At 38.7% G+C, this 19,067-nt stretch overlaps 1 protein-coding gene and 1 non-coding gene across 2 annotated transcripts in view; both read right to left on the reverse strand.

Annotated features, from left to right (window-relative positions):
* LOC140232969 (double zinc ribbon and ankyrin repeat-containing protein 1-like) overlaps positions 1-19,067 on the reverse strand; it is a 91,695-nt gene that overhangs the window by 48,642 nt on the left and 23,986 nt on the right. The window contains exons 4-7 of the mRNA XM_072313078.1: positions 18,081-18,263; positions 16,386-16,388; positions 2,975-3,075; positions 670-787 (exon numbers count right to left, since the gene is read on the reverse strand). Of these exons, the coding sequence (XP_072169179.1) occupies positions 670-787; positions 2,975-3,075; positions 16,386-16,388; positions 18,081-18,263 (405 nt within the window). The remainder of the gene's footprint in view (positions 1-669; positions 788-2,974; positions 3,076-16,385; positions 16,389-18,080; positions 18,264-19,067) is intronic.
* Trnaa-agc (transfer RNA alanine (anticodon AGC)) lies at positions 2,412-2,486 on the reverse strand. Its single transcript has one exon. It is a non-coding gene; the product is annotated as a tRNA-Ala (tRNA).

The following is a 19,067-nucleotide window of genomic DNA, read 5'->3' on the forward strand; positions in this document are numbered from 1 at the left end:
ACTAATTGTCCTATCATACATCATCCTTGGACCAAGTTTGCTGAAAGCTGCTTCATCCAGTTTTGAGTTATCACGTAAACAGATAAATTTTAGGATTTGACCTTGATCTTTGACCTTTGACCTCTGTCCGATTTCAGTAAAAAACTTATCAAGTAATTGCCCCATCATACATCATCCTCCGACAAAGTTTGGTGTCATCATCCTCCGACAAAGTTTGGTGAAATTTGCTCGATCCAGTCTTGAGTTATCGCGTAAACGGATACAATATCATTTGACCTTGACCTTTGACCTTTGACCTTTGACCTTTGGCTGATTTCACCCAAAATCTTAGCAATTAATTGCCCCATCATACTTTATACTTGGACCAAGTTTGGTAAAATTCCAGTAAATATTACTCAAGTTATCGCGTAAACGAAAGCGGACGGACGGACGTACGTACGTACGGACGGACGGACGGACAACCCGAAAACATAATGCCTCCGGCACCACTTCGTGGCGGAGGCATAAAAAAGCTATACACAGAAGTGCTTTGGAAAACTGAAACTGAATGCCTGTCTTAATAAATGGATAAAGCAAAGCTTGTCTACAAGATAATGCTTGTCACATATCTACATGTACTTGTCCATGAAAAAAGTCCAATAAGCTTATAGGAAGAAGCATAATTCCAACCTGAGAAGGCTCTGGAGGAGGAAGTCTGACGTTAGGGAGAGGTGGGACCGGTGAGCCACAACAGATGCAAAACCTTGCAAATGGGTCTGCAGGACGGTCAGCAAAACAAAATATACACCTGCCGGGAGGGAAATACCATATTAACACAAATTTAGATTAAAATCGGTAACTGAATTGATTCTTGATATCATTTTAATTCTTCATGGAAAATAGACCATTCAGAGTATCTTAAATGATAGTCATGAAACAAAAATTAAATAGATAAATGAGGATGCAAACTGGAAAATAGCAGAGATGTTTCTAGTATCAAGTGTAAGATAGCAATCTGACAGTGATATAGAATACCAAAGTGTATGTAAATGCCATCACACATTTCCAGGATGATTTCTTAATCAAATATAATATATTTTATTAGTGGAAAAGTGAGCAAAGAAAATGGGATTCCATCGGGAGTCGAACCTGAGACCTCCGGATTGCTAGACCGGTGCTCTACCGACTGAGCTATAGAAAGCCCTAGTACAGTGTTCGTCCCAGAAACCCTTAATTCTCAATGCTCGGGTGGTCAGAAGCTATAGCAGTGTGTTTGTGTGTGACACACACGCACACACTTAAACCTGGCATAAACCCGAAGGATAATTCAACTTGGGGATAAATGCGAGGGATCACCGAAGTGATGCAGCTTTTTGAGATTGTAACAAATAAAGACAGAATAAACTGACCAGAAAGAATATAAATTATTGGTGGAAAAGTGAGCAAAGAAAATGGGATTCCATCGGGAGTCGAACCTGAGACCTCCGGATTGCTAGACCGGTGCTCTACCGACTGAGCTATAGAAAGCCCTAGTACAGTGTTCGTCCCAGAAACCCTTAATTCTCAATGCTCGGGTGGTCAGAAGCTATAGCAGTGTGTTTGTGTGTGACACACACGCACACACTTAAACCTGGCATAAACCCGAAGGATAATTCAACTTGGGGATAAATGCGAGGGATCACCGAAGTGATGCAGCTTTTTGAGATTGTAACAAATAAAGACAGAATAAACTGACCAGAAAGAATATAAATTATTGGTGGAAAAGTGAGCAAAGAAAATGGGATTCCATCGGGAGTCGAACCCGAGATCTCCGGATTGCTAGACCGGTGCTCTACCGACTGAGCTATAGAAAGCCCTAGTACAGTGTTCATCCCAGAAACCCTTAATTCTCAATGCTCGGGTGGTCAGAAGCTATAGCAGTGTGTTTGTGTGTGACACACACGCACACACTTAAACCTGGCATAAACCCGAAGGATAATTCAACTTGGGGATAAATGCGAGGGATCACCGAAGTGATGCAGCTTTTTGAGTTTGTAACAAATAAAGACAGAATAAACTGACCAGAAAGAATATAAATTATTGGTGGAAAAGTGAGCAAAGAAAATGGGATTCCATCGGGAGTCGAACCCGAGACCTCCGGATTGCTAGACCGGTGCTCTACCGACTGAGCTTTAGAAAGCCCTAGTACAGTGTTCGTCCCAGAAACCCTTAATTCTCAATGCTCGGGTGGTCAGAAGCTATAGCAGTATGTTTGTGTGTGACACACACGCACACACTTAAACCTGGCATAAACCCGAAGGATAATTCAACTTGGGGATAAATGCGAGGGATCACCAAAGTGATGCAGCTTTTTGAGTTTGTAACAAATAAAGACAGAATAAACTGACCAGAAAGAATATAAATTATTAGTGGAAAAGTGAGCAAAGAAAATGGGATTCCATCGGGAGTCGAACCCGAGACCTCCGGATTGCTAGACCGGTGCTCTACCGACTGAGCTATAGAAAACCCTAGTACAGTGTTCGTCCCAGAAACCCTTAATTCTCAATGCTCGGGTGGTCAGAAGCTATAGCAGTGTGTTTGTGTGTGACACACACGCACACACTTAAACCTGGCATAAACCCGAAGGATAATTCAACTTGGGGATAAATGCGAGGGATCACCAAAGTGATGCAGCTTTTTGAGTTTGTAACAAATAAAGACAGAATAAACTGTTTAAAATAGTGAAATTTTAAAATAGTGAAATTCTAAGAATTTGACCTTGACCTTTGACCTTGAGCAAGTGCATCCAAAAGTTGATAGGTACAACTTTGTCTCTTCATACATACATATGCCAAGTTTCATTTGGATACCTCTAACAGTTCTTATGTTACGCTGTCCACAAAATTGATTACGGATGAACGGTGAGAAGGACGGATGGTCAGAAGGACGGACAGACGGACAAACAACCCGAAACATGGCTCCGCCAACACTTTGAGGCAGAGGAATGAAAACTCACTTCAGGAAGTCTGTCTCTCTCTGTAGTCTGTTGGCTTGAGTGAAATTTTCAGGAATCTTCTTCACTTTCTCTTTGCTGTGTCCATTACCAGAATCACTTGTCTGTGAGTCAAAAAGTGAAAGTCCATCCTACACAGCATGACAATGTGAATTCAGTTGTCATCACAACTTTACACCTTCAGGAAATGTTCCATAATTGTATAGTAATACTTGACATACACTTATTACAAGATGAAGGACATACTAGATTTAAAGAAAATGAATACAGGAGAATAATTCTGAAAAATATTATAATCATACAGTATCATAAAATCTGTAACTCTGGTTTGAAAACATATGACAAGATGATATGGATACATAATGTATCAAATATCACTATCAGGCCTCCAATTAACCGACTGCCACCGACGGCCATGGCTGTCGGTGCCCCTCTCGTTGGCCGCAATGCCTTTTTATTTTTGATCAAAGTTACAGCCAAAAAAAAATGTGCCCTTTTTCTTGTGGCCGTGGTGCCCTTCTAGAATGAAAGTTATCATTTATGACGTATAATATGGCCTTTCTCAAAGTCTACACTTAACCCTAAAGGGGCTGGGCTTTTTTGGCTATGCTCAGACCGGGGGGGGGGGGGGGGGGGGGGATGGATTCCGCCCCCCCCCCCCACCCCCCCCCCCCCCCCCGAGATCTCGGCCATCGGTGGTGCGATCGCGATGAAATTTTGCATGCGTGAGACCCGCGTCATAATCTATAAGATTGTGTCATATTCTAATATCAATTAATTAATCATGCAAATTAAGCTCAAGATGATATTTCAGCCTAATCAAAAGCATTGAGAGTCTAATTTTTGATCTGTAAATCTGTTTTAGCATATTCAACAATTGCACATCACAAAAACTTCAAAAATTTCAATTCTTATGTATTTTATTGTTTTCAGAATTTCTTATGTATTTCTTTGTTTTTCAACTTTTGTTTTTTTCTTTGTTTTTTCATTGGAAATTGTCACTGACCACTTTTCTACCATAATTAGCACAAAATTAATCAATGAAAGTGATTAATTGTAAAAATAATCAGGTTTTTATGACTTTCATGACAGAGCACTGTTTTCCATAGGAAAGGTACACAAAAGCACAAAATTGTGCCCGTTTTGGGGTGACATTCCGTGACAAAAATGGGCGTGGCTTCGCAAAAGTATGCGCGGACGTTGCAAATTTGGTCTCAAAAGTTGCGCGAGACTTGAACGAAGAAAGTCAAGAAGCCTCGCGACGAGGCCTTCTCACGTTACAGAATTATAGCGCGAAACGTCGAGGGGGGCGGATTCTGCCCCCCCCCCCTTTTAGGGTTAAATAAGCTTGAACAACTTTCCTGATCTCAAATATCATACCTTCAGTTCACTCGCGTCCCAATATATCTGATTCAAACTCAAAGTATCTTTCCGAGATACGAGACGACGTGTACGTACATGTACGCCCGACCGGCTTTTACTGTCCCGACTGCCTCCGCAGTGCAGCGGCCATAGAGTTACTAGCTACAATGTAGGCAGCGCATATTCAGATAGAGTAGTAAAGAGTGAACACGAAGTTCACCAAGAAAAAAGAATAATGCCACGATGCCAAGGTGCCAGACTGGGGAATGGGGAGGGGTGGAGAGAGAGAGAGAGAGACCAATCAACAAAGGAAACCGCGCGTACTGACACATTCTTGGAGGTCATGAACTGTCTGGGGTCTTGGAGATGAACAGGGAAAGAATGTTTAATTATCAATAGCTCAAGTCGAAGCCCCAGGGCGAAGACCCAGGATTACAAACGTAATGATTCTTTATTTCTTATCACTCTCCTGCGATTTGGAGGTGTTAGTAGTGTGTCAAATTTTTCGTGAAAACACATATTTGACTACCAGTGACAATGAAAGAATTGTATTTTTTGTGCAGTTTTTTTTTGTTGTTGTCTTTATCCTGACTAATATTCAAGTTCATATGAAATTTCTGATGTCTTTACTGCTGCATCAACAGCCTAATATAAATTACTGGAAGATTTTTAATACATTTGAAATGTCAAATTTTGAGGATGCAAATATGTGGATAATCATCGGATGTGGATGGTCATCATCCACATTGATTTGTACCCTCTAAATTTGTCATTTCAAATAAATATAGTAGGCAATGTGTCAGAAAATTCTGAAGCTTTGTGAATATGAATTTTTTTGGCAACCTTCCATTTGAACTTCAGGAATGATAAGCTCCTATGATTCAGCAAAAATAACTCAACAAATCTGAGATAAACTTCCTTCGAATTGAGAACTAGCACGCAGATTTGCTGGGTGTGAGACCACAAGAAGCTTCAGCTTTGCTTTGAGATTGTAACTCGGGAAGTTCTCACAAACTCCTGGATCACCCCTCCCTGCCAACTCCAACACGTTGCTCCCCAATGTGCATGGTGAATGCATGGTGTCTCGATGTCACCATCTATAGATACCCGAGGCTGCTTTGTTTGCTCCCAGGCCCTCCATCGAGCAATTCACACGCGCGCGCAAATTCCTTTGCCATGTGGTTTTGCCAGCCAGCTGTCGTAATGTGCTTTGAAGTTACATGGCAGCCTGGCCTGGCTGGCCTGAAAGGGTGTCGAGTTTCGATCATTACCTAGGGACCTACTGTTGTTTTTATTCCTGTTTTAAAAAATGTCGTTTCACCTGATAGTCCAAGAGCATTAGGTAAAAAAAGGCCTAAACCTGGACATTTTTGGTAACAAGCTGGTTTTTTCAGGATAGGTCCAGAAAAATGTCTAGAATAACAGAATAACATACTAAAAGTCCTCATAAATCCTCTTTGAGCGTTTTCCGCAATCCAAGATGGCGTCCAAAATGGCCGCCATTTCCAGAAATTCTTATAACTTTTCAACCAGAGAACCCAAATATAATTGTCTAAATATATGTTTTGAAGCATGAAGAACGCAATAAAATACATATCAAGAGATGTTGGTGCACGCAAGTACGGAAATCCAAGATGGCGTCCAAAATGGTCGCCATTTCCAGAAATTCTTATAGATTTTCAGCCAGGTAACCCAAATACAAAATTTAACTGTCTAAATATATGTTTTTATGCATGAAGAACTCAATAAAATACATATCAAGAGATGTTGATGCACGCAAGTACCAAAATCCAAGATGGCGTCCAAAATGGCCGCCATCTTCAGAAATTCTTATAGCTTTTCAGCCAGATAACCCAAATACAAAATTTAAGTGTCTAGATGTATGTTTTGAAGGATGAAGAACTCAATAAAACACATAGTAAGAGATGTTGACACACACAAGTACAGTAATCCAATATGGCATCCAAAATGGCCGCCATTTCCTGAAACTTTTGTAACCTTTCAACTAGGGAACCCAACACACAATTTAATCGTCTTTACAAGTTTCGAAACATGAAAAACTCAATAAAATACATATTAAGAGATTTTGACGCATGCATGTACTGATTTAACCGCTCGAGCTCTTCCTAATTATGGAAAATGGGATGCAAAATGGCCGGCAGTCACAATTTTATCTCACAATTATGTAAATAAATGTCAGTATAGTTTATAAGAAACTTTTTATTCAAAATAAAGTTCTTATGTGTAAAGTATACAAATAAAAGCATTTGGATGTTAAACTCAAGGAGTGTGTCCTTGTTACGAGAGAAATATTTCACCAACAGATTTGTTGCTACACAGAGAGCCTATTAGAATGCAATATCTTTTTACCACATGGTTTATTTTCGTCACCTCGAGCTCATGAGATGAAGATTTAGTGCTAGCCCCTTTTTATTACCAACGCATTTGATGTCTACCATGAGGTGAGTTCCAGTTGAAACTGTCAGTTATCACTTGAGAAGTAAAAAAAATTCTTTGAGAAGTAAAACATATCATATCTGTGCTACATAAATGTAGACACTAATATTAAATTAGTGTCTACATGTGCTACAAAATAATGTGTGTTTCATCACATGACAGTGAATTTCTTTGGTGCAGTATATTGCTTACTTAAACATATAGTGTCTAAATTATCTTATCCATTTCGTGTAGATTGGTAAAATTATATAATGAATAGAAATCAGAGAATATGGCACTCACAGATATTGGTACTTGGAGGAGGGATACTCCTCTACCACACGAGGAACCTTTTTTCTTTCTTTTTTTTACTCGAAAGTGAAACATATAGTGCAAACGTTTAGTAAGATACTGTATTATTTCCATCAAAGAGTAGGAAATTGGATATAAAGTAGTATTCAGGGAAATGGGCAATATATGGAAGGGTGTGGAAGGGGGATCCCCTCCCCCTCCCCCAACATGAGGGAGATTTTGCATTTCCAGACATAATATTCAGACATCTGATGCACTCTATTGGTGAAATATTAGATTTTTATTTCCATCAAAAAAGGAACAATATGTGATATGTAATCATGGAAGTGCGCGGTTATAGGGTTGCCTGCTCCCACACGAGGAAAAATTTTGTATTTTCGGACTTAAAATTCACAGAGCTGTAACACGTTTGCACCCATTTGGTGAAATATCCGATATTTGTTTTCTACTTGAAAACGTTAGGAAAAATATATATTCAGGAAAGTGTCGGGAAGGGAGAAGTGTGAGAGGAGGATACTCCTTCCAATACGATGGAAATTTGGGGATTTTCCAATTTGAAATTCAGAGATTTAGCGCACTCTTTTGGTGAAATACATGAGATTTGTTTTTGTCCTAAAAGTAAGAAAATATATATTTATGGATATATGCGGGGGAGGTATGAGGTGATGCACCCTCCCACAAAATGGAGATTTTTTTCAGGTTACGGGTTTAATGGTGCGCTCTGTTGATGAAATACTAAATACTAAAAAAATACTAAAAAGTGTAAGTAGAATAAAGACTAGTATATTCCAGGCAATGAGCTAGTAGAGGATGGGGGGGATCACTCTCGACTGGAGGAAGTTTTGCATTTCGATGATCATCATTAAACGGCCTAATGCACCCTTGGTGTTATATTGAGAAAATTGTCCATCCTCAAAGAGTCTCAATATCCCCGTTCCCCACCAACACGAGGGAGTTTTTACAATTGAATAGAAATGAAAATAATTGTACCATTTACACACATTTGATGGAATATTTGGGAATTGTTAATCAAAGGGGTATTTAATTTAAATTGGGGGAAGTGAGCAGTTGAAGAGTTAGGGCAAATTACCCTCCAATATGACGGAACTAGCTTTTGCATTTTGTAAGAGAAAGATCTACACACTTTTTGACGACAGATTCGGAAATTTGTTAATCTCAAAAGTGTACAAAGTCTATGGAAAGGGGCCGAGCGAGGGACGTTTAGCATTTTATGATTGCAATTTCATGACAAAGTGCAAATACTTCAAGTTGAATATTTGGAAAATAATAATAATTGTACAGGCCACCACCTTCCCCAAGGGGGGGGGGGGGTGCATCCAACCCAACTTATACCCGTTTTGCGCACATTTAAGGGAAAGATTCCACTGGACCTTTTGAGTTAAATGTTGAATCTCGAACATTATGTTGAATTTCTTTGTCTCTTGAAACAGGCTAAAAACAGCAATTTTTGATAAACAAACGGCGGCCATTTTGGGCAACATTTGGTTTTCGCGAAGAACTCACATGATTTTATTTGTACTTACGTGCTTCATGATCTCTGAATAAGTATTTCGCGGGTTCCTTATGTCTCAAAATATATATTTATACATTTAAGTGCGTATCGCGGTTACCTAGTTGCAGGGTTGTGAGAAATACAGGAAATGGCAGCCATTTTGGACACCATTTTGGATTTCTGAAAGTGCTTAAGTGTTTTATTTGTGTTTCAAAATCTCTGAATAAGTGCTATATGTGGTTCCTTGTGACTCAAAACTTATATTGCGACATTCCAAGTGTGTACAGTTGAAATCTACTTGCAAAATTATGAAAAAAAAAAGAAATGGCGGCCATTTTGGACGCTATCTTGGATTACGGTACTTGTGTGCTTCAACAACTCTTAATATGTATTTTATTGAGTTCTTCATCCTTTAAAACATATAAGTAGACATTTAAATTTTGTATTTAGGCTACCTGGCTGAAAAGTTATAAGAATTTTAGAAAATGGCGGCCATTTTGGACGCCATCTTGGATTTTGGTACTTGCGTGCACCAACATCTCTTAATATGTATTTTATTGAGTTCTTCATGCTTCAAAACATATATTCAGACATTTAAATTTTGTATTTGGGTTCTCTGGTTGAAAAGTTATAAGAATTTCTGGAAATGGCGGCCACTTTGGACGCCATCTTGGATTGCGGAAAACGCTCAAGGAGGATTTATGAGGACTTTTAGTATGTTATTCTAGACATTTTTCTGGACCTATCCTGAAAAAAATCAGCTTGTTACCAAAAATGTCCAGGTTAAAACTAATACTCTTGGACTATGATAGAAACGCGGAAATCGGGAATGTGTTACAGCTGTAGGGAAGAGGTTTTTGCTGTGTGTTGCACTTTGTGTGTGTGTGTGTGTGTGTGTGTGTTTGTTTGTTTTTCTCGTTTTTTTTTTCTTCTTTCTTTTTTCATAAACACCCAACATGCCCTTTCCAATGTGGCCTTGGTGCCCCTCTGACTGACCTAAGTACCCTGGCCTCTTGGAAAAAGTGCCCTTTTCTAAATGGCCTTGCCCCTCTAAAATCCTATTTCGAGGCCTGCACTATTATGCATCAAGGATAATTACTTTTGTGAAAAGTACATCTGCACCCTAAAATTTCAATTTGAGAGGTGTTAGGGCATGTCCTTAGTAAGCTAGGCATTTTATCGGCTTGACTCTCGATGGAGACGGACATGCAACTGTAGTTACTCCCGGGTTCTCGGCCACCGCCCTATTCGCTCGCCTCTTACTTTTTGAAACACGCTAACTACTGCTCAAGGATTTTGTGGCCCCAACAAATTGCCAATTGTCGCATTGTTCCAGTCATACCTCCTTTTAATTACTGGAACCATATTGTTTTTGGTAATTTGACCTCTTCTTCGTCGTCATACATACTTACCTGTGTTGACATGGCTTCTCGCAAAACCCGTCAAACCACCAAGGAGCTGAGCGCCACCGCTCATCTGGCCCACTCTGCTCGGCCCGGTTAATCCTCAAGTGAATCCAAGACTGCCGAACCCACACTTGCTGACATCCAACGCAGCATCCAACGCTCCTCTGCGAATGTCTGTGCGAAGCTCGACTCCCTATCTAGTGAAGTCGCTTCCATCAACAAGAAGATTTCCGACCTCGTGGATTCTGTGTCGATGAACTCAGATAAGCTTACAGAGCTTGAGCAGAGGAAACTACCTGACATGGAAATAAAGATGGCGGAAGAAATCACCAAGCTACAAGACAAGCTGACACTTATGGAGATCCATAGCAGCCGGTCAAATCTCCTCTTCTATGGCATCGTACAGGCACAGAATGAGCACGTCGAAGATGTACTTCGCGAAACTTTTACTTAGCTGGGGATTAGCGATGCCGACAACATTGCCCTGGTCAACGTACATCGCCTTCCTCGTCGCGACACCGCCACGCCAAACCAGGACAACACTTACCCGTCTCGTGACATCGTCCCACGTGCTATCATCGCAAAATTTGTGTATATGCGAGATCGCAACAGAATCCTGGCCGCCTTCGAAGACCGCCAACGCCAGCGCCAACCAGGGGCATCTAGTGCCGCCACCTAAGCCCAGGTTTCCCGGAGGATCACCGTCCGTACAGACCTTCCTCCAGCCCTGAAAGCCAAAAGGAGTGTGCTCGCAAAGGCTGCCTTTAATCTACGCAAGGAGAAACATGTGTCGACGAAAATTTCGCTGGTAGGTTCAAATGTGCTTCTATACTGGAAAGAGAAAGGCACCACGAGCTGGAATCTGTTTCAGGAATGAGTTTCTACAGCCTATGTAAATCTGTTGCATTAGATTTTCTTCTACTCTCACATCCTAAGCCTAAATTTGTCAGCAGGTTTATCAAGATATATTGTGGTTAAATAAAACACATATTTTGAACCGGGAGATTAACGGTACCTGATTAGGCTACCCCACAGTTAACTTTTTTCCGTGTTCAATTCTACCTTGAATGTTCACATCTTACCCATAATATTCTGTGTTTTTCCGTATATTATAACTTTATCCCGAATGTGTGTATCAAACAACACTCCTCCCGTGTACCTTGATATTTCTTGAATTACACAGTTATATTAGGCCTAAATGTGTCGTTCACGGCCCGCCATCAACTATCAAGAGGTTGTTATTCCTTAGTATTATTTGTTAAGCAGTCGTGAATGACTCGTTACTTGTTAGAATCTGAAACCCACATATTCGTTGTATCACTCTTTTTCACCAAACGGTCACGGTCATGTCAACTTAACTGAGCCAAGCATGCTCACCCCAGTATACGCTTATTACCCAGACTGTGGGTTTTTATCACATCAATTGTTTCTGCTGTACGAGACAAGGCTATTTCCTCTCACGATTGTACACTGTACTTTTTTTGCTATACTCCACTTTAATGTGCCTAAATTTTCAATTGTTAGCAATCTTGTGTTTAGCACCTGACTGGACCAAAAGATTGGGGAGGGGGTAGGGTGTGTGGCCGTGACATCCCGGGAACGTGTCCAAGATATGGACGTTCGGAGTCTGATCTTGATTGTGTTCACATGTGCATTTTTTATGTGCTCAAAATTAGAGCAATTCCTGTTCTATGTTACTTTGGATATACTTTCTTCCTTGAATGTGTTACGATTTATTGTTACTTCTCAATGCATTTCCGGTTCGACGATCAATAACTGCCATAATACTCTGTATTAAGTGCTCCCGCTCGTTTACAAAAAATCACATGTCTGCAAGTGTATAACAAACTGCTGGTGTCTCTGATTTGTAAACTATTCGATAACAAATTATTGTTCACATATATACGTAAACTGAATTCTGTTTCTGGAAGATGCTTCACGTCCCTTTCAACTCATATAATATCCAGAATAACCACTGTAGTTCGGTGTGTGGTAACATTGATACCTGGGAATTTCGCGCTTAAATTTGTTAAATGCTTTTATGGTCACTACCTCGTCTTAGTGACGCAGATTGCCCGCAGTGCTTTTTCGCTATTTGTTTGCTCCACGGAATTTTCCAACACCTACCGCTCATCCTTTGATATTGTGTACTTGTTCCTTGTGCATAGTTCAGCAAGTTACATTGTATTCTTACCACCATCACTTCTTCCTTCTTTACCTCATGTGAATGTTAGTAGTTTTGTTACTATTCATCGGCGGAATGTTATTTTCGAGCACTGCTTCCAAGAGACATATGGCAACCATAGTCATGAGCATGCATTCCTAGTAAACAAGTCATTATGTAACTTGTGTTTGCCTATTTTCAAAAATGGCTGAACAAATTAACGTAAATCTTCCTCCCGCAATGAATAACGAAGTATTTGATTACCAGCCAGCTGCATTGAATTTTTCTTTAAACTGTTCTGACTGTGACGAAGGTGACAGAACCGACTTTGTCTCATCTTTAAATACAGAAACTCAACAATTAAAGCTTGACTTAGATACTAATGTTTCTGCTCAAAATGTATCCTCTTATTATCATTTGGAAAAAGATATCATCACCTTATCTCATTCAAATTCTAAATATCTTTTTGTTTCACATATTAATATTAGGAGTCTAAACAAAAATTTTGACCAATTATTTTTACTTGTTAACGAGTTGCAATTCACACATACTATTATTGGCCTCAGTGAAACATGGCTAAAGGAGACGTCACCTTCCTCCCAATTCATGATCAGTGGTTTTAAATTACTTACTAATAACAGGAATAGTAAGAGAGGTGGTGGAGTAGGTTTCTATGTCACACGAACTTTGAATTGTCAGTTGCTACATGAATATTGTATCATTTCAGAATGTTTTGAGAGTATTTTCATTGAGGTTATAACTCCACACAAAGGTAACATTATTTTGGGGGAAATTTACAGGCCACCTCATTCGGAATGAGTCATTCCAACCCTTCTGAATTTATTGAGTTAGTTCACGGACTTCTTTCTGACAAATATTTTGCCAATAAGACATGTATCATAATGGGTGACTTTAATATAAATCTTTTTAATTGCAATGATACTCCAATCTGCCAAGATTTCCTCAACCTTATGTTGTCAAAATCTTATATTCCCCTTATAAGAAAACCTACTCGTATATCTGATGCTACTTCTTCTCTCATTGATAATATATCTATTAACAATTTATCTTTTGACGTTACACCTGGTATTGTTGTTTCAGATCTCTCAGATCATTTCCCAGTATTCGCACTTGTTTCCCAGTTCTTCACGAGAAGAACACCAACTCATAACTCTGGTTTTCGTGATATGTCTGAATGTAATCTAAATAGACTTAGGGAGGGATTGAGGTCAGTTGACTGGTCTCCTATTTATAGTTCTGGAAATGTAAATGCGTCTTTTGAAATTTTCATGAATATTTTAACAACAAATTGTAATAGTTATGTACCATTAATAAAATGATCTCGATTAAATTATAAGAAAATACCAAGACAACCATGGATCACGATTAAGTCTATTAATAAGAAAAACAGATTATATTGTAGATACCGTAAATCCCCAAATGCTTTAAACAAATCTTTTTATATTCGTTATCGAAATACGCTTACATCTACTCTACGTACAGCTAAGCAACAGTATTTCTCCAATCAGTTTGACAAATTAAGTTTGATATAAAGGGTACGTGGAAGGTGATTAACACAGCTTTAAACTCCACTGTAGACAAAAATTCCCCAAATTCCATTTTTAAAGACCGTTGTTTAGTAGATGAACCAGGGGCGATGGCGGATGTATTTAACGACTTCTTTGTTAACCTCGGGCCAGATCTTGCCAGCAAAACACCGCATTCACGGACACCTTTTCATTCGTTCTTAGGGGATAGGAACGCACTGACTTTCTTTTTCGTTCCTATTGTTGATGATGAAATTAAAGAAGTTGTTCGTAAAATGAATAATAAAAAGAGTACAGGTGATGATGGTATTTCAATTTTTCTTTTAAAAAATGTGATAAATGAAATAGTTTCTCCTCTCGTTTATATTTCTAATCAATCTTTATCAAGCGGAAAATTTCCTGATAAGATGAAAGTCGCTAGATTTGTTCCTATATACAAAAAGGGTTCTAAAGAACATGTTTATAATTATCGCCCGATATCTCTTTGAACTTCAATTTCAAAAATTTTGGAAACGCTTGTTCATGAAAGAACTCTTAGATTCCTTGTTAATTGTAATATTCTTTCGAATTTTCAGTTCGGTTTCAGAAAGCAACACAGCACTACCCACGCTTTATTGGCTTTTATTGATAAAGTGACACATGCTCTTGACGATGCTTCACACACCATCGGTGTTTTTATTGATTTCTCGAAGGCTTTTGACACGATAGACCATGATATTCTCCTTTATAAGTTAAGCCATTACGGCATTCGCGGGACGGCCTTAGAATGGTTTAGAGATTATCTTACTGATAAAAGCAGTATGTTTATTTTAATGGTCATGAGTCCTCAATGAAATCAATTACATGTGGTGTCCCCCAGGGTTCCCTACTCGGCCTGCTATTATTCATCTTATACATAAATGACCTCCAAAACTCATCAGAGATTCTTTCTTTTATATGCTTTGCAGATGACACAAATTTATTTCTTTCACATCATAATTCTAATACGCTTATTCATATGTTAAACAACGAACTGAAACTTGTTCAGTCCTGGATTCATGCCAACAAGTTATCACTAAACATTGATAAAACATATTATATGCTGTTCAGTCACTCTTTGCAATTTATTCCTGGTCATGTCCAAATTAATGGCATTAATTTAACAAAGGTTGATAGTATTAAGTTTTTAGGACTGTATATTGATAGCGATTTATCTTGGAAGTCTCACATCAACTTTTTAACCAAAGTTTTATCTAGGAATGCAGGAATTCTAATCAAACTGAAAGATTACTTCCCCACCAATATATTGCAAATTATATACTCAACTATGATTTCCCCTTACCTCAACTACGGAATACTGGCATGGGGTAACACGTCCCAGTCTTTGCTTGACTCGCTCTTTCTCTTACAAAAGCGCGCTATTAGAATAATTAATAAGACTGGGTATTTATCTCATACAGATGAATTTTTCCATAAGAACAAACTTTTGAAATTGTCAGATTTGTTTTATTACAATTTAGGGATATTCATGTATAAATTATCCAAAAATGATCTTCCTGATATTTTTTTGCATATGTTTAAAAGAAATTATTCTATTCATAACTATCCCACCCGCCAACGTGACGATTATCACCTACCATGTACCCGAACCATTTTTGCGAAAAAAACAATTATGTATACAGGGCCGAAATACTGGAACGATCTCCCCATAGAACTCGCAGGTTGTTTGTCTTTGTCGACCTTCAAATACAAATTAAGACAGAATTTATTGAATAATTACATTGCGTAAGTCCATTGAAATTTCCTTCTTTCTTGTTTATGTGCCTTTTCCTGCTGTGTTGGTTGTTGTCATTCAAATCAGTTAAGCCTCTCTGTTTGCGCTCTTAAATTCCTTCACACCAGTACCCTTTTTCGTACCCTAAGACTTCGGAACGCGTGAACAGCTGGCTTGTTGTATTCCCCTCAGTGCTACATGTATACTGGCTGGTAATTCTAATTCTAATTCCAATTCTTCCTTGAATGTTAGTACTTGTATGTTCACTCTTTAAGTTTCCCATATCTCCTCTGAGGACTCGCATGTCGAGTTGTTCTCTTTTCACCATTATTCAAATCATATTATTACACTATTGTCAACATTGTTAAATCAACTGTTCTTACATCTGCAGAATGTGGTTGTCTGTATATCACTATTAATGTATTGAGAAGATTCTGTTAGTGCCCCAGGTATTTTTGCCTTTAATTTTTTTTTTTCTCTTTATTTTGGTCCTACGTTGCATCCGTGCTCCTCATCTTTACACTCTGTTCAGAATTTGGGACCTACGCTAACAAGCTCGCTTTTAAGTAGGTTCCATCATATTTCTTTAGCGTTATACATAGAACCAAACGTACGATGATTGACCGCTATATGTTTTACATGCTTACATTAATTTACTGTACATCCAAGCCGGATATTATGATTCACTATGTTTTTATTACATTTGATGTACATTCCTTCATTGAGAAGTATGAAAATAAATTGAATTGAATTGAATTGAAAATAATCACTCATCACAAAAAGCTCTCATTACTGAGAAATATTAATTTTTATTACCCGCACACAACCATGCATGTCGCATCAGTACCCACATCGCAAAATAGTAGCCGCATGTAGTGTGCACATTTCCTTTCCTTGCCTCTGTCTATAGATATCAAATACTTTCTACTGGTATCGCTTCGCATACTCTCTATATAGTATGCCTACATATACAGGCTGTATGTGCGCCATTCCGATGCCCGGACGCAATAGTAGTAAAGTTGCCTGCAAGGTTACCATGGTTACTACAGGCTGGTTATGGGTATTTCACTCGTATAAGTACTGGTATTACTGGTAAAGTGGCAGGACAAAAGGATCAGGCTAAAGTCAATATGTGTGCATTTCTTCTTGATTACCCAAGTCCACACCAACATAAAAAATAGACCTACTATGGTAGCAACATGACAGTGACAATCATGCACTGAGATGAGAAGCCTAGGCCTACGTAATACAACAGGTCACTAATTTTATTTTAAAACATTTGTGTCATGGCCTATGGATGGTGTACAAACAAAAATATGCTGACATTGCCGAGTTTACACGAGAATTCTAAATTTGTGGTCCCTAGCACTAGCAGGTTGTAGTACTACTACTAGCTAGTTTAATCCCGGGCGGAGCGGTGTGCTGTCGACACAAACATTTTCGGGTCACCGGTGTGCTTAACTTAATGTAGTTTGGCCTACTTCTAAGTCCTTACTCACACTACATTTCTAATGGGCGCTATGCTTTACAAGGTTTCATCGTATTTATCCAGAATTATTCATTAGTTACATCAAAATTTCATTAGGAGGTCTATTTTGGTATTTTGATATTTTGTTTTCTGGTATGACATTGTACACCTTCGTTTCTGCAACATTTAGTATGCCTTGCGAGTGTATTCACATAGTATGTAATCAGGGGGGACTGATCACAAAATTAGGCAGAGCGATTTCTCGCCAGAACACACAATCCAGCAACATGCAAACATAATATAAATACATGTGTATACACAATACAGAACTGTTTACACTGCACATGTCGCTGATATGAGAATGTGTGACCGTGGCCTGGCATTCGGCGGCACTGGCCCAGCCCCTGCTGAGTAATATGTACACAATATGTGTGTGTGTGTGTCTAAGAGTTCAAAAAGCGATATCAAACATCATAGTTTGCACGGAAAGTTATCAAACTATAAACAATTGAATGCAATCAATAACACTTTACGCTTAGTTTTAGATTAAGGCGCTGGTAATTTTAGGCATTTTGGATTGACCTTTTTAATTCGATATCTCTGTGTGGGAGCAACCTCACACTTTCAGAATTCTCAGAGACATTACCAATACAATAACCTACAATGTCAGAATTTATCCAAAATTTAGGGTACAGATACACTTTAATTCTAAGTTCTAAGATATGACACTTTAATTCTACGATCTAAGATTCATCTCACATGCAAGAACTTTCAAAGAAATTATTTTTTAAAGCATATTGTATCTATTTTTAAGACAATTACAGTATCTTTGCAATACCATGACAGCACAACATTGCAGACACGTTCTAGAAGTGCAACTGAATGTTTTGCTATATCACATACAGGTGTAGCTCGACAATACACATACTAAATCTTCAAGCACGCTATTCAATGAAGCAAAAAGTATGTTCAAATCAGTTTCCTCTTTTTGTACAACTACAGAAATATTCTCGATACTATACATTGATTTTGATGATTGTGAGCCCTCCCTAGAGGGTAGACAGGAAAAACAATACAATTAAATGAAAATATAATGAAGTCAATGTTATGTCCTTGAATGGTCACAATGAAATCGAATCCGATCTCACCTTTCCTGCCGTGATCTTGTGACCGCGTGACACACTGGGTTTCTTGGATCCCATGCGATTCTCCAGAAACCTTGTCCCAGTGGTAGGCTTTCTATATTCTGAACCCTGCACCGAGCCAGGTCTCCTTGTCTCTGCTTCTACCACCTTCTTCAAAAGTGCTGCTGTTGTTTTAGTTGTTGTCAGCTAATTTCAGGTATGACAAAAATGAGTGGAAATTTCAGATTCCAATTTATCCATTGCTAAAGCAAGAAAAAAAAGTTTTGACTGCATTTCTACAATGTATGGTAGACATTACATCATGTTAACATTTAGCACACACCAAGTACCCTAATCCTTCCTATATGCTAATTGTAAATGACTGAGCTTGATGAGGTGTGTACTTTCAAACAGCATTTCGAACTAAAAATGGATATAAAATTCTATAATTGATGCTTATTGTAACAACTGCACTATGTATCATGGTAATTCTAGGTAAGCATTGAATCAACATGTGGTGGGGTTGCAGATTCATAGAAAGAAGACTGCTAATTTACTCTCTGTAAAAATACTACATCTAATTCTTACAGTGGAATGCTATTCTACACTCAAATTGACTTCAATACATGAAGTGAAATACAGATATTAGCAGGAATAGTAGAGATTTCACTGAAATGCATCACAGAATTAATATTGAACAAGAGACCCACGGGTCTAGCGCTCACCTGAGTATCGCAAGTTCACCTTTCCCGCAGTCACTAATCTAAATTGGTCACAGCTCTACTAAAATTTGACCAGGCATTCTCAACTAGAAGATGAAAATGTAAAATAAGGGCCCAAATTTTTGAAGATTCCTTAATTTGGGGGGATGGGGCCCCCTGGGGCCCTCTGGGTGGGGCATGGTGCCCATTTTGATAAATTGAGATCCTGACCCCCTAGGGATGCTACCTGCCAAGTTTGACGAAAATCCATCATGATGTTTTCAGGAAGAAGATGAAAATGTATAATTCA

This window comes from Diadema setosum, chromosome 1 (assembly GCF_964275005.1).
Source record: "Diadema setosum chromosome 1, eeDiaSeto1, whole genome shotgun sequence".
Taxonomy (NCBI): domain Eukaryota; kingdom Metazoa; phylum Echinodermata; class Echinoidea; order Diadematoida; family Diadematidae; genus Diadema; species Diadema setosum.